The sequence below is a fragment of the Eubalaena glacialis genome, chromosome 4 (assembly GCF_028564815.1).
Source record: "Eubalaena glacialis isolate mEubGla1 chromosome 4, mEubGla1.1.hap2.+ XY, whole genome shotgun sequence".
In the NCBI taxonomy this organism is placed as follows: Eukaryota; Metazoa; Chordata; class Mammalia; order Artiodactyla; family Balaenidae; genus Eubalaena; species Eubalaena glacialis.
The window spans coordinates 118,173,580-118,189,440 of NC_083719.1; the positions used below are offsets into that span (position 1 = coordinate 118,173,580).

Here is a 15,861-nt window from a genome sequence, read left to right on the forward strand (position 1 = left end):
CACTTTTACATGGTTCAAAATTCATAGAGTATAAAATGTCCCATGGGCACCCAGTTTCCCTCTCTGTTGGCAATCAGTGTTGTTCATTTCTTGTATCCTTCCAGAGATATTTTATATATGTATGATGAAAATTTACATCTTGAAAGAAACACATATTCTAATTAATGCTTAGTGCTTTGTAAAATTCCTTACTGAAATAGAATTTTGATTTTTAGTATACTAATTTTCTCTGTAGAGTTAATCATAACTTTTAAAGGTTTATTATTTTTAATGTTGGAATGAAAATCGAAGCACTTCTGCACTGAGTAAATTGCGCCCCTTGAATATGTTGTACTGGTCTATCACTGATTTTCCTCCCTAACCATAAAGTAAGCTCTTTGACCCTTGTTGCTTTTCTTAGACTGTGTTCTAGCCAAATGAACTTTGGGGGGTGTTTTCCTAGAATAGTTGAGCTAGTGGAAACTGGGTGATTTGGACATGGATACATTAGCACCCTCCGGTTCTTAATCCTGGAAATTAGATTTGATATGGACTTACCTTAAACGAAACAAAAATTTTGAAGGATCAGTTTGTTATCTATATTAAATCTTAGGAAATAGAGGCTTTCTATTTCTTTTCTATATCCTCTTTTGTAAGATTTTTTTTTAAATTTAAGCAATATGTTGTGTGTCTTTCTGAACATTTCTATACACTCAAGCATATATATATATTCTGTGTATGTGGGCTATATGTCTTTTTTATATGAATAGATTTGTTACCACATATACTGTTCTGAAACTTTTTTCTTTTTAATATAATATTTTTCTGTCAATTCCTAAGATTTCTCATTCTTTTTCACAGGTACCCAGTGTTCTATATAATTTATTAACCATTTATTTATTCATAAACATCTGGGTTATTATAATTTTTAAATATTACAAATGGTACTGCACTAAATATTGTTATGCACATTTACGTATCTTTGCTACTTTTGTGAATATAGGGATAAATTCCTAGAAGTGAAATTGCCGGTTTTCAGAGGGTCCACGTCTAAAAGTTTGATAGCTGCTGCGAAATTGTACAAAAATGCTGAACTAGTCTATTCTTCTACTAACAGTTGAGGTCTCCTGATTCTTATATTCTCATTAACATGAGTTAGATTTCCCCTTCCTTCCTTCCTTCCTTCCTTCCTTTCTTCCTTCCTTCCTTCCTTCCTCCCTTCCACCCTCCCTCCCTCCCTCCCTCCCTTCCCTTCCCTTCTTCCTTCCTTCCTTTTTTTATGGTTTAATTTTCTAATCTCTGATCATAGTCCCCATGTTTCTTTTATCTAAAAAAATCCCTGTGTTCCAAGTAGCCCTATGAGCTGCTCACTAATTGCTGAACTAATTGTTGAACTATATAAAACACAGATATAAAGTTACTTCCTGGAAAAGTATTTATTCAGACATCATTTACAAATGCAAATTTTGAAATATTTTGTTAATTTCTTTTAAAAAACTGATTTTTTAAAAATCAAATATTTAGACAATGTTTATTGACTCCATTCTGAAGAGGAGATTAATGTGTCTTCCACCATAGGATTTTCATGAGTTATTTTTTTATTACATTATCATGATTTTATAACATTTACATTCTGTTTTATGACCCTGTTATTTCTCAAAGTTGTTTAACTTTAACTGTATATTTAGGTGGATTCAGTGTTTACCTTACTAGTCTTTCATATTATGTAGACTCTGAATTCCTGATTTCCTGAACTTGACTCACCTTTTGGCTGGCTGATACTGGTATTTTGTTTTGAATTTACTTTCCTCAACCAAAAAAAGGAGTTCACAGGTGCTTGCATTTTTGATATTACTGTATGTTGTATTTGTAAATGAATGTAGCCAAATATAAAATTAATGAATCACTTGTTTTTTCCCCTCAAAATTCTAAGCCCTCTATTCTACTGTCTTCTGGTATTAAATATTGCCAAAACCTGCTAGAATATTCCCCATTATATGTAAGTGATTTCCTTTCTGCCCGGATTATCATAAGATTCTTTCATTATACTTAAACCTCTATGATTTCCCCAGGATGTGTCTTAGTGTTTATTATTTTATAATAGTTTTTCCTGGAAAACCGTGAGTGCTTTCTATTTAAAGATTTTAGTTCATCCTCTCTCCCCTCTCCTTTTCTTTCTCCTCCTCATCATCCTTCTCCAGTTTTTTTTCTATTACAGCCTTGAATACTTCTTTTTCTGTTCTGTTTTCTTCTGGGATGTTTATTATCCATATATTGAATCTCCCTTATTATCTTTATGTCTGATTCTTTTCATTTCTTTGTCCTTTTCCTCTGTATTGTTTCTTTTTTAAGCCCATCCACCAGGTCACTATTTTTTCTGTGTACTTGTTGCTGCTTCTAACGTGGTTTTCGTGGTTTCATCATTACTTGGTATCTTCTGCTCTTCCAACTCACTTTTTTCCCCTGATAAATTTATTTATTTATTTGTTTTTGGCTGCGTTGGGTCTTCATTGCAGTGCGCAGGCTTCTTATTGTGGTGGCTTCTCTTGTTGCAGAGCACAGGCTCTAGGTGCGTGGGCTTCAGTAGTTGTGGCTCGCGGGCTCAGTAGTTGTGGTGCACGGGCGTACTTGCTCTGTGGCATGTGGGATCTTCCTGGAGCAGGGCTCGAACCCGTGTCCCCTGCATTGGCAGGCAGATTCTTTTTTTTTTTTTTTTTTAATACATTCATCTGTCAGTGGACATTTATTTATTTAAAAAATAAATTTATTTATTTAAAAAATAAATTTATTTATTTAAAAAATAAATTTATTTATTTATTTATGGCTGCATTGGGTCTTTGTTGCTGTGTGCGGGCTTTCTTTATTTGCGGCGATCGTGGGCTACTCTTCGTTGCAGTGCACGGGCTTCTCATTGTGGTGGCTTCTCTTTGTTATGGAGCATGGGCTCTAGGTGAGTGGGCTTCAGTAGTTGTGGCACGCAGGCTCAGTAGCTGTGTCTCATGGGCTCTAGAGTGCAGGCTCAGTAGTTGTGGCGCACGGGCTTAGTTGCTCCGCGGCATGTGGGATCTTCCTGGACCAGGACTCGAACCCGTGTTCCCTGCCTTGCAGGCAGATTCTTAACCACTGCATCACCAGGGAAGTACCCCCAACTCACTTTTAAGTTTCCTCTTGCTGTTATATCACTTTGTTCCACTAGTTAAAGCGTTCATATTCTCTTTAATATTTTTGAAAGTACAAGGGAATATTTGACTAAAATTTTGTTTCTATTTTTGTAGGAACTTCTTAATAGGTTCTATGTTGGATACTTTGTGCTTATTTATTCTTATTTGAATGGAGCTTGTCTTTGTTGAAAATCATATGGGGATGAGGAAGGGAGAAGTGAGCTTTAACAGTCAGCTTCTTCAAATCATAGAGTTGACTCAGAATACTTTCTCACTAAATCTCTACCATAGGAACATGCATCCCCTTAGGGTAAGCATATCATCCAGGGTAGGAGGTAGGAGTGACTTAGGTGAAGCCTTCTCTAGGCCACATTTCTTTTATTTGGAGATATAGTTGATCCTGGTCAGTGATTGCAATTCTTATTACTGTTTCTTCAACCATCTCCCTGTCTCATCTTTGAGTACTTTCTCCCTGTCTCGAGACTAGATCTAGAGAAAATACAGATATTCCATCGCAAGTTCTTTCAAGTCTCCTGTTTTAGTTGAAAAGTGTGAGCGCTAAGTGCATTTATAATGGGGGGAGGAGGTACTACAGAACTATTTAATCATCTTACAGTATTTTTCCTACTTTTATCTCTCAGCTTCTGATATTCGCAGATCTTTTGATTTAATTATTTTCCTTGGTTAGATATTAAGATACTGCTCTATTTTCTGTGGTTTTGGTTGTATTTGGAGATAAAGGCATGAGTTCAAAAACTTTAGCAGAATTATGTCTGCATATGTTAAGGTTTATATTGAAGTTATATTGGTAGAGAACCATATTATCATACTTAAAAATCATACTCTGTTCATGAGATTATGGTCTCTACAGATGAGAATCTTTTTAGTTGAAGATCCTGAGTTAATAAAGCCCAGCACCTGAAGTACTGGTCACAAGGTCTTCATGGCCAAATGTGATTTTCGTTTTTGGAATAAGATCCGTGAGTTCTTCTTTTTCCTTTCACAGGACAAGCAGGAGGACATGAAGACTATTTTGGAGGGCATAGATCCGGCCAAGCATCAGGTGAGGGTGGCCTTTGATGCTTGTAAGCTACTACATAAAGAATAGATGATGTAGGTAACCAGAACTCTGGATATCTGAATTCCAGCCAAGAAGTTCCAGGACCCTGTTGGGTGACAAAGGAAATCCTCTTCGATTGAAAAAGATTATGAAGTTCCAATAAAAAGAGATTTACATTGCTAGTAGTTTGCTTCCTTAGTATTCTTTTTATGTGGTATTCCTAAAAAAAAATCTCTTAGGTCAAAATAGATTTTCTTATTCAGATAGTTTTTTTGCATTCTCCCTTATTGAGAGAGTTAAGATAACCCAGAGAGAAAGTCTCAGTCATAAAGCCCTTTGTATTCAACTTTGTTCAACAAAAATCTGAAACTCAGATTTAGGGTGATATATTGGATTTTTTTCTATATAATCCTCAAATAAACAACAACAAAAAAACAGTTTAGTGAAACATTTACTATATTGCTCATGCCCTAATTTCTATAAAATTAAAATTTTCTTCTTAAAATCCTCTCATGTAACCTCGTTCTAAGATTGTCTTTTAACAAGGTGAATACTAGTTGATAAACAAACATTTCTTTTGAAAAAAGAAATGTGTGGAATTTGTGCCTGATGCTTTTAGAAGTCAAGCAAATTTAATATCCATTGTAATGCAGAGAGATTTGTTTACACTCAGGAGCAGTGCTTAATTTTTAAATTAGGAATAAGTTGTGATTGCTTCACAATTAATTTAGGCCATCTAAAATAAATTTTTCAGTGTCAAGCCACTCTTAACCATAATGCTTATTAAGTATCTTTTTTATTGGCTTTTGGAATGAAATAAATTTCTTTCACAAAATACTATGTGAAAATGTAAACTTTTACTCAGTTTATGTAATAGCTGTGGCTCCTATCAAAAATGTAAAGCTGAGTGTTAGTTCAGATAAAGTTATTTTTTTCTCCCTGGATTTGTTAAAGAAAATGTGATTTTAAATCTGTCTCTCTAGCTGTAAGTCTCAAGACTTGGGATACTTTTTAAAATTGAGGTTTGTAGCCCCACTTTTAGAGGTTCAGATTGAGCAGATCTGAAATGGGGAGTCTGCATTTTAAATGATATCCCAAGAGATTCTCATAAGTCCTCTATATTCCACACTTTGAGACATTGCTAGAGTCTGTAGATTATTCTGCATCATTGCTGAGTTGTGTTCTTCTCCAGCCTTTGCTTTATTATCATTCTTCCTTCATCCAAACTGAGTAAGCTTGGTTTTTGTCTTTGTTACTTGTGGTTTTTAGAAACTGAGCTAAACACAAACCCTAAAACAGTGCCTCTTAATCTTTTTCCATCTCAGTTCTGCTGAGGGATATGAATCTGATCAGTAACAGATCACTAAATTAGTGATTAATATACAGTGGTGGGTTGGAAGAACATATCCCCTAGGGGAGAGTGTAAGAATCCTTTAGTTACATATATAGTATAAAACAGCCTCTCTCTCCTCTCCTCTGATTCTGGTCCTTCCCCCTAGACCATGTCCTCCTTCAACTCCAAGAAACACTGGCTCTGTGATATAGTTAAAATCTTCGGTATATACCTTGGTTGCCCAGGACTGTGGTTTTAAAGGAAATCAACTTATTTTAAAGAAAAAAAGCCTTAATCTAAAATTAAATTTTGTTATCTAAAGCCAAATAGAAAAAAAATGCACCTTTTTTCTCATAATGCTTATGCATCAGAACCAGAACTTTGCAGTGCATTTTTTATGGACAAGATTTTAGTGGGCTTATAAGCTCTGATTATCCACTTATCAATATATTTCAACCGTTGGTGATTAGTTTACCTTAATAAACTAAATAGGACCTCCCGCTTTTTAAATAACTTTTTATTAAGGAGTAGCATATATACATATTTTAAAACTTTACTACTTAAAGCTGGAACACTTTTATAAATTTTTTCTTGATCCTTAAAACTATCTGTGCAATACACAAAACTCCTAATACACTTTTTTTTTAAAGGTCAAGTTCTTTCTTTCTAGGTTATTGTATGTTGAATGAGTCCTATCTCAAAGTTGTTTAAATATAAGTAACAAATGACTTCCAGTCAAGAAAGTAAAGTCACTGTTAGTATATTTTGAAACCTCTCTGCTCTCTATCATTCAAGTACATAGATCTAATAAATAAAATATGGGAGAAAAGCAAACTAAACTAAAAATATATAGCTATACTCAGAAACAAGACCAATGAACTCTGTGGACTGGAAACGGACCCTGGATCCACAGCTGAAGCTGTAGGCCCAAGGAGAATTAAACCTAAAAAAAAATGGGCGCTGGGGGCTGGAATTTCATCATCTTAAAGGGAATAGGGACTGAATGCATCTCACATGGAACTGGCCAATAGATGTAGTCTTATTGCCCAGCCTGTGAAGCAACATGGAAAAAAAGCTCCAAGCAACTGCCCAGAGTGGCAGTTAGAAATTAGCAAGTTGTTCTTCATAGAGGGAAGCTGCAAAGACAACATTGTAACTAAGAACTTGGAGGGCATCATTATTTGATTTAGTGAGAAGAACAGAAATAACTTCATGGGATAAGAAGCTTAAGTTGCCAAGGAAAGAGCTACTTCTGAAATGGACCAGACTGAGGTAACTTTTAGACCATCTAATGAGAAGGGATAAGTTTGTGGATGGAAATAAAAGAAAAAAAACAACTCCCATGCAAAATGAGCTTTTTCAAATAAAAAAATTATAAAGCTCAGGAGCAAATCTACATGAAGAGAGATAGTCAAAATGCAAGCAAACAAAAAGCAGCAGCACAGGAGAATACAGGCCCAAGGAAATTGAAATAAAAGACTTGAATCAAAGATTTTAAGCATGCTTATTTTAAACTATGAACAATAGCCATAAAACAATGTGAGGCAATGAAACAAAAGCTGATGATTATGAATTAAGAACAGATAGATATGAAATAAAACATTTAAACTTTCAGGAGAAAAAATTGTGGAAATAAAAACTAAATATATAGGATAAACAGTATATTGGACAGTTGAATAAAGAATTAATGAATCAAATGATAAAATAAATAATATAGCACAAAGGTAAAGAGATGGAAAATATGAAAGAGAAATTGAGAGGCCATGTATATATTTGACCATATATATACATATGAAGTTCCTGAAAGAGAGGCTAGAAATAGAAGGCAGAGGCAATGCTTGAAGAGATAATGATGGAGAATTTTCTAGAACTGAAGCCTGACATGAATCCTTGATTGAAAAATAATTGCTAAGGAGAACAAATGATACTGCAGAATTTTAAGGATAAAGAAAAATCTTAAAAGCTATTGGAGGAAAAATGAATTATTCTCAAAGGAACAACAATTAAATTTTTGATGGTAGATTCTCATCAACAGTAATAATCACAGAAAACGATGGAGAGTAATATCCTCAAAACACCAGAAGAGAGACTTCCCTGGTGGCGCAGTGGTTAAGAATCCACCTGCCAACACAGGGGACACGGGTTTGAGCCCTGGTCCGGGAAGATCCCACATGCTGCGGAGCAACTAAGTCCGTGTGCCACAACTACTGAGCCTGCGCTCTAGAGCCTGTGTGCCACAACTACTGAAGCCCGTGCACCTAGAGCCCGTGCTCTGCAACAAGAGAAGCCACCACAATGAGAAGCCTGAACACCGCAACGCAGAGTAGCCCCGCTCGCCACAACTAGAGAAAAAGCCCGTGCACAGCAACGAAGACCCAACGCAGCCCCCCCCCCCCAAAAAAAAAAACAGAAGAAAATAACACAATATAGAATTCTATACTCAACTAACATTCCAAAGAAGGAAAAATAAGCACATTTTCAGATCTACAAAGAATAAGAGTTTACCACCTCAGACCCTTGCCCAAAGAACTACTAAAAGTTATGTACATCAAAAAGGAGAAAAAACCCTGGAGGAAGGCGTGGGATGCAGGAAGCTACGGTAAGCACAGAAATTGGTAAAATATATTATAAATACAAATTTGTGAGTATAAAACCTAAATTTTTATGCTTAAAACCAAAGTAGTACAAAAAATCTAGACAGCAATAGTATGAAATTCAGCAGGATATGTTAGAAAGTTCAAAAGCCACGCTAGAATCCTTGTGTTGTTCAGGAGTGAAGAATCAGGTACTGAATAACTTTAAAGATTCTTTTTTACAAAAATATATTATTAATCAGAACAAATATAAACCTATTGAACTCAGTTGTTAAAAGGGCACAGACTTGAATTAGATTCAAAATCAAAATCTAGCAAATTCTGTTTTCAGGAGAAAGATCTAAAGCAAAATGACAGGGAAAGGTTGACAAAGTAATGGAAAAAGTTATGTAAGGCAATATTAATATCAGGCAAAATGTAATTTTAAACCAAAATCATTTTTAGAGATAAATAAATGCTCCTCCAGCTAGTATAACAATCAGTTACTAATCAGTAACTAACATCTACCCTCCAATTAAAATAGAAAATTACAAAATTACAAGAAAATTAGCTCTACATTTGTAATGATAGGATTTTTTCCCACACTTCTCTATGAAACTGATAGATCAAATACATAAAGCGATTGTTAAGAATAGAAAAATCAAGTTTGCTCCTATAAATAGAGAGCTATCATTTTGTTTCCAATAAATATGGAATATGTTATTTTCCATTGCATTGAATATGTGTAAATCTGGTGCATGTTTTAGGCCACAAAAGAGTCTTTAAAACAAACTTCTTAATCATATGAACTACATTCGCTGATCTCTGTTTTTTTAAAATTACAAATTAACGATAAGACCTTATTTTTAAAAATCCCATATAACTAGAAAATGAGGAAAAATACTTTTACATAATTCATGAGTTAAAAAGGCAATCACAGTAAAAATTGCAAAATAGATGTTATCACCAAAACTACACATCAAAACTTGGGTGAGGGTACAGCTAAAGTGGTCCTTAGAAGGAAAAGTGTGTGTGTGTGTGTGTGTGTGTGTGTGTGTAATGAAAGTAAATGAAGCTAGTAAAAGAACAACAGCACAAAGAAGGAAGGACATAACATTTTTAAAAAGTTAATAGAATAGTAAACAACAAAAAAAATGGAGTTAAAAAAAGAAAAGGATAAACAGCAAAATAAAAGCTGATTTTTAAAAAATTCTGAAATAGATAAAATAAGCCCAGCTTTTTTCAAAAGGGCAAAAGGTATATGATAGAACCTTAAAGGGAGTTATAACTATATGATATAGTAGAGAACTTTAAAATTTGTAAGGCAATATGAACAATCAGTTTGAATACTTAGATGAAATGAATACTGATTTTTTTCTATAAATATAAATTATCAAAAATGATTCAAGGGGATTTCCTGGCGGTCCAGTGGTTAGGACTCTGTGCTTTCACCACCGAGGGCCCAGGTTCAATCCCTGGTCGAGGAACTAAGATCCCGCAAGCCTCGCTGCGTGGCCCAAAAAAAAAAAAGATTCTAGAATCGTATACCTCAATAAAACAATAACCGTTTCACAAATTGAGTCAGTAGTTCAAAACCATCCATCTAATGAAGGTAAGAGGATCCCAGATGGATTTATAGGTGAGTTTTACCAAATGTTCAAGGAATAGATAATCCCTATATTATTCTAGCTGTTATCCAAAAAGAAGAAAGAAAAAAGGTTAAACTGCACAATACCTAAGTTTGTAGCCTTGAAAAATAATTTTCTGTGTTTATGAAGGAAATAATCATAATTCGTATCCTAAAATTTTATTGATATTGAACAAATATTGGCTGAAATAATAAATCCAACATTCATAAGTAGCCAGTTGACCCTTGAACAACGTGGGGGTTGGAACGCCCACCTGTGCAGTGGAAAATCCGCGTATAACTTCACATCTACCCATGTTGTGCGGGGTTCTGCATCCCTGTGATCGTGTAGTGTAGAACTTAGGTATCAACATATAAATGGACCTACGCAGTTCAAACCCATGTTATTCAAGGGTCAACTGTATAGACAAATTTGATTCCTATCCTAAAAGAAGGATTCAGTGGTCAGATATTTTGGGACAAATGGTATGTGTTGTGGGATATACATTATTAATTTTAGGACAAGAAATATTATAAATACATTATAAAGTTGTAGTATTATCGTATCAACTGTTTCCTCAAACATATTGTTCAAAACCAAAGGAATGAATGTATATTTATAAGGAGGAAAATAAAATAGGCAGCTTTTAACACCTTTTATTTCCAAAATTTTATTAGTATGTTGAATTTTGAAATTTTACTTGGAGTGAGCATCTTGGGATTATACTTTCTGATTTCTTATTTTTAACAGCTATGGGAATATTTTAAATATACAGAACTAACAGTTACTTTAAAAGTTTATTCTAAACAGGGCTTTCAGAATCTTTTGTCTTTGCCACTACTAGTTGCATTGATGGGTGTCACTGCCAGGCTTAAGAGATAAGAAAGAAAAAAAAAGGAAAAGTGACATTAGTATTGCCCACCCATGATCTAGTAATAATGTATTATCAAATGAAGGTAATGAATGTCTTACTCTAAGTTTAGCTACCATTCTTAAAATTAACTTCTCTTTCTCTTATTTACCTAGTAGAAAATTTAAACTTCAAACTTCATTTCTATGAAAGGGAAGATTTGAGAGGTCAGATATGCTTAGGTTCCTTTTTGGTAAACAGTGTTCAAGTACTTCATTGTTTTAGACATTAGGTATATAATGGTAAGCAAAAATGGACATGATTGCTTTTCTCATGAAGCTTATACTTGAGTGGTGGACATGTTACCCAAATAGTTACACAAACTAATCTGTGATTGGAACTTATGAAGGAGCAGTTCGTAGAACTGTAAGTCAATAGTAGGAAAAGTGATCTAGTCAAGAAGGTTCAGGAACTTCTTCCTTGAGGAAATAACACTTAACTTGAGACAGTCAAGGATGAAAAGGAGCTAACAAAGAAGTGTTACAGGGAAGAGAGAGCAGCTTAAGCAAAATGGCCCTGAAACAGGAGGGGAAATAGCAGTTGCTAAAGGAGCAATTTCTTTCCAGTGTATAGTTGATACAACAACTCCAGCATGTAGTGTGTTGACACAACTTTCTAGGTCTTTCTGAGTAAGCTCTTCATGATGTGTATTCCGTTTTGTTTGAAGTAAATTGCCAGAATATTAGATTTACCTACATTTGAATATAAGTTCAAAATTCATTCTAAAGCCAAATTATGTTGGCATTATCTATAGTTATTCATCCTCCATACCTTAGAGTTAATAAAGATTGTTGTCTAATCAATATGCATAACAAAAATCAAAACATAAACTAGGAGGTTGAGAATTCTACACTATCAAGATAAAAGAAAAGAACTTCTTTTAGAGTGGAATTCCCGTCACTGCAGTCCAGTTTAAAGTTTCCATTGGGTTGACAATCTATTCTTATTGTTAGTTTGCCAAAGTTGTAGTGAGATATAGTTATGTAAGTAGGCTAGTTGACTGTGTGGTAGCTAAAGGATTCGCTGAGTTAATTAGAAGAAATCACTCTTCTTTATCAAGTTTTTCTTAGTAACAAAAGAGGACCAGAACAACAGAAATGAATGTTTGCATACATAGTGAGGGGATAGTTGAGAGAACTTTTCGTAAAAGCTGTGTGTCAGCTACATTTTAATACTTAGATGAATGTAGTAAGAGTTCACAGTACTCCCAACAGGCAGTACTACTTACCGTACAAGCAAGCTTTTTTTAGTGGCATTTGATATTAGGATGCTTGAGAAGCTGTTTTCTCATTCATTCCTCTTGCTGACAAACTTGCTAGGAAGGATAACAATCTTCCTACTATTGTAAGACTGCTTCTTTTGCCTTTGACTATTCAAGCATTTAATTTCTACTCTAAAAAATAATCAGCTCATTTGTATGTTTTTCTTTTTTTCTTTTCCCTTTACTCCTGAAATACCATAGTGTTTTTCTTCAGAGATTGGTTTCTCTCCTTTGATAGATCTCTTATTGGCTTCTGATATGATGAGATCCTCAAAATCACCTCACAAAATTAAGGTTCCTTTTTCATAGTTCAGATGAATAGTTAGGGAAATATCTTTTTAACCTTAGTATTAGAAAAATGCAGTTACTTCTCTTTGGGGATCAAACTAAACATAAGTCTTATCCTTAATGTTTATTGTTTGGTATGTAAAACTGAACTTGCTCTTAGAAAGTTACACCATCTAATGTGGACTGAAATTAATCCTGTATTTTGGAGGAATTGAGGTAGGTAACATAAGTGACTGCGTTGAGTAAGTATTAAATCTTCATTATTTCTTATGTCATTGATACTAAGTGTTAAAAATAGATGGTTAATGAATTGGCACTGATGGATTATTTTATGTTTCTTTACTAGGAACATGAATCTGAAGGTGGAAGAACACCTTTGATGAAAGCTGCGAGAGCTGGCCATTTGTGCACCGTGCAGTTTCTTATTAGCAAAGGTAAAGAAAGTACAAGTGTGCATTTCCAAGAAGGTACAACTTCTGAAAAAAGTTCCTAAACTGTTGCAATTTCTGTTAAAGCTACTTTATCTATAGTGTAAGTACTGTATTCCAGTCTTTTGTTGCTGTATTTTATTAGGAGGCAGAGTTCATAAGGTACTTTGCTGGGATCTTTATTAGGTGTTTTTTTTTTTTTTTTTCCTGGCTGCGTTGGGTCTTAGTTGCGGCACACGGGATCTTAGTTGAGGCATGCGGGATCTTTCGTTGCCGCGTGTGGGTTTTTTTTTTTCTCTCTATTTGTGGCGCGCAGGCTCCACGGCACGTGGGCTCTATAGTTTGCGGCACGCGGGCTCTAGTTGAGGCTCGCGAGCTCAGTAGTTGTGGCGCAGGGGCCTAATTGCCCCGCGGCACGTGGTATCCCAACTCCCTGACCAGGGATCGAACCTGCGTCCCCTGCATTGGAAGGCAGATTCTTAACCACTGGACCACCAGGGAAGTCCTGTTTATTAGTTTTGAGTTTGAAGTTTTCATCAACCAAAGAGTATATGGTTACTCCCCAAAGTTGGAAAAGTCAAAGGTAAAATGTCCAGCTATATTTAGTAGATACAGTATCGTTCAGCACTTAAGGCAGTTCTGCTAGAAATGGGGAAGGGTGGAGGAGAGAAAGTCTGCTACTGTTGTTGATGGTACAGTTAAATCAACCAAGTACACAAGGGTGTTATTTATTATTTTTATATTCCTCTAGAGATTCTATTATTAGAATATATTTAGGCAAAGAAGTTCAAATGATGGATAAGAGGTAGTTCAAGACTATTTACTATAGAAAAGTGAAATGCTGCTGAACTCAGTTTATGTTGAACCATATAAAATTGTCATTGTATATGTCAAAGATGGTAATATTAGCAATTTCTTTTGGTTCAGCCTAACTCTGTGTAGTGTTCGAGGTACTCTGGCATCTGATAAAAAAATCTTAGGATGTTAAACTGTAAGGAAGGTCCACTCAAGTGTTGTCACGTTATTCAAATAAACATTTTATATCTATTGTATATTCCAATAGAATTCTGACATTTTGTACCATTAAGGATGTAGTGTAAGATTTTATCATTTTAAATATACTTGCTTTCTTCTTTAATTGGATAAAACTAGGCCTATTTTCTTCACATCACATTTTGCTACCAAGTAAGGCATATCTTACATAATGTTATAACTTAGTCTGTAAAAGCTATTTACTTCAACCATGCAGCAGTAATAAACAGATGGATAACCTTTAGAGTTCTCTCATGCTCCTTTCCTAAAGAAGTTACCTAATCATACCCAGCAACTACCCTGCTAAGCATATAATCAGGCTTGTCAGGGATAAGAACACATTGATTATAGCCTTTCTAGGCTGTAGTAAGTGCTAAACAATCCCACCAACTAAATTTATTATTAACAACTTTAAAAATAATCTCATGTTGCTAATGTAAGGATGTTTATTGGTGTGCCTTGCCTTTCCCAAAGGTACTTTAATACAAGTTAGGATTAGGTTCAGCTGGGTATTTTTGAAAATTAAATAAATAGTAGTTTCCCCTAGGTTTATTTTTCCCTTCATAAAATATGTCGAATTAAGGAAGAAGGAAGAATGAACATTGCTATAGTCTTTTTTTTTTTTTTTTTTAATTTATTTGGTTGCACTGGGTCTTAGTTGTGGCATGCGGGCTCCTTAGTTGCAGCTCACCAGCTCCTTAGTTGTGGCATACGAACTCTTAGTTGCAGCGTGCATGTGGGATCTAGTTCCCTGACCAGGGGTCAAACCCAGGCCCCCTGCATTGGGAGCATGGAGTCTTATCCACTGTACCACCAGGGAAGTCCCCATTGCTATAGTCTTAACTATCTAGTTGAGTCCTTTTGGGATTGTAAAAGGTAGTTGAACTAAAAATGAGAGGTCTTTTTTTCCGTGAATCAAAATTAATTTACCAAAAAAAGAGGCTAAGAAAAGATTTTGCATTTAGACTTCTTTTAGGTCATGTTGTACAAAGCTATTGAACAACTTACTAAATCACCTTTCTGATAACATATTTGGATAATCTTTTGTCTTCTCTTCATATCCAGGTCTCTCTGACCCTTAAAATACACAATATGAAGAATTATATTTCTCGTAAATATTGTTTAAAAAAATCTGTTTTCTCTACTTTGAGACCTGGCTATACTGCCACATTTTAGAAGTAGATCAAAAATGTCTTTGAAGAGTTGCATACAATGGTGTTATTTGGTGCTCACATTAACCTGTATATATTTATTAATCTAGATTTTTCATTTTAGAAGTGATATTGAATGAACGAACTACAACTATGCACAGCAATGTGGATGAATCTCAAAAATATTATATTGAGCGAAAGAAGCCAGGCACAAAAGAGTACACTGTATGATTTCATTCATATAAAGTTCAAAAACTAAAACTAGTTTGGAAGTCAGGATAGTAGTTACCATTGGAGGGCAGGGTAGTGACTGAAAGGGTGCACAAAGTGGGGCTTCTGGTATGTGGATAATGTTCTGTTTCTTGATCTGGGTGCTGGTCACACAAGTGTGTTCACTTTGTGAAAATTTTTCAAACTATACACTTACGATTTGTGCACTTTTTTGTATCTATGTTGTACTTCAAAACAGTTTTAAAAGTCATATTGTCTGAACTGGCTTTGCTAAGATTGCTGTTTATTTTTCTTTGAAGGTGCCAATGTGAATAGGGCTACAGCCAATAACGATCATACAGTAGTGTCATTGGCATGTGCAGGAGGTCACCTGGCAGTTGTGGAGCTACTCTTGGCTCATGGGGCTGACCCTACTCATCGTCTCAAGGTATTCTACTTCAAAATAAGTAAATAATATATACATCATTATTAAAATATATTTCAGATATTTTAGTGCTTAATATTTATTAATATTCATTACTGTTTAAATGAGTTTTGATTTTATATGAGCTGCTAAGAAACTAAATGTGTTTAGTAATCATATTATGAAAAGCAATTAATAAATAATTAATTACGGTGTCAATTTTTCTCAGGATGGCTCAACAATGCTCATTGAAGCTGCAAAAGGTGGCCATACTAACGTTGTTTCTTATCTATTGGATTATCCAAACAATGTTCTGTCAGTTCCTACTACAGATGTGTCTCAGCTTACCCCACCTTGTCAAGATCAATCTCAGGTAATGTAAAACAGAGCTTATTTGTAAATATAAATATTCTTCAAATTGGG

At 34.7% G+C, this 15,861-nt stretch overlaps 1 protein-coding gene across 10 annotated transcripts in view; it reads left to right on the top strand.

Annotated features, from left to right (window-relative positions):
• Window positions 1-15,861, top strand: part of ANKHD1 (ankyrin repeat and KH domain containing 1) — a 120,731-nt gene that overhangs the window by 56,480 nt on the left and 48,390 nt on the right. For 5 of the 10 annotated variants that reach the window (XM_061189685.1, XM_061189686.1, XM_061189691.1 and 2 more), the window contains exons 11-13: window positions 12,540-12,627; window positions 15,335-15,462; window positions 15,668-15,811. In XM_061189685.1, the coding sequence (XP_061045668.1) occupies window positions 12,540-12,627; window positions 15,335-15,462; window positions 15,668-15,811 (360 nt within the window). Of the gene's footprint in view, window positions 1-4,146; window positions 4,358-12,539; window positions 12,628-15,334; window positions 15,463-15,667; window positions 15,812-15,861 lie in introns of those variants that run through there. The other 5 variants (XM_061189683.1, XM_061189684.1, XM_061189690.1 and 2 more) reach the window with 2 other exon arrangements.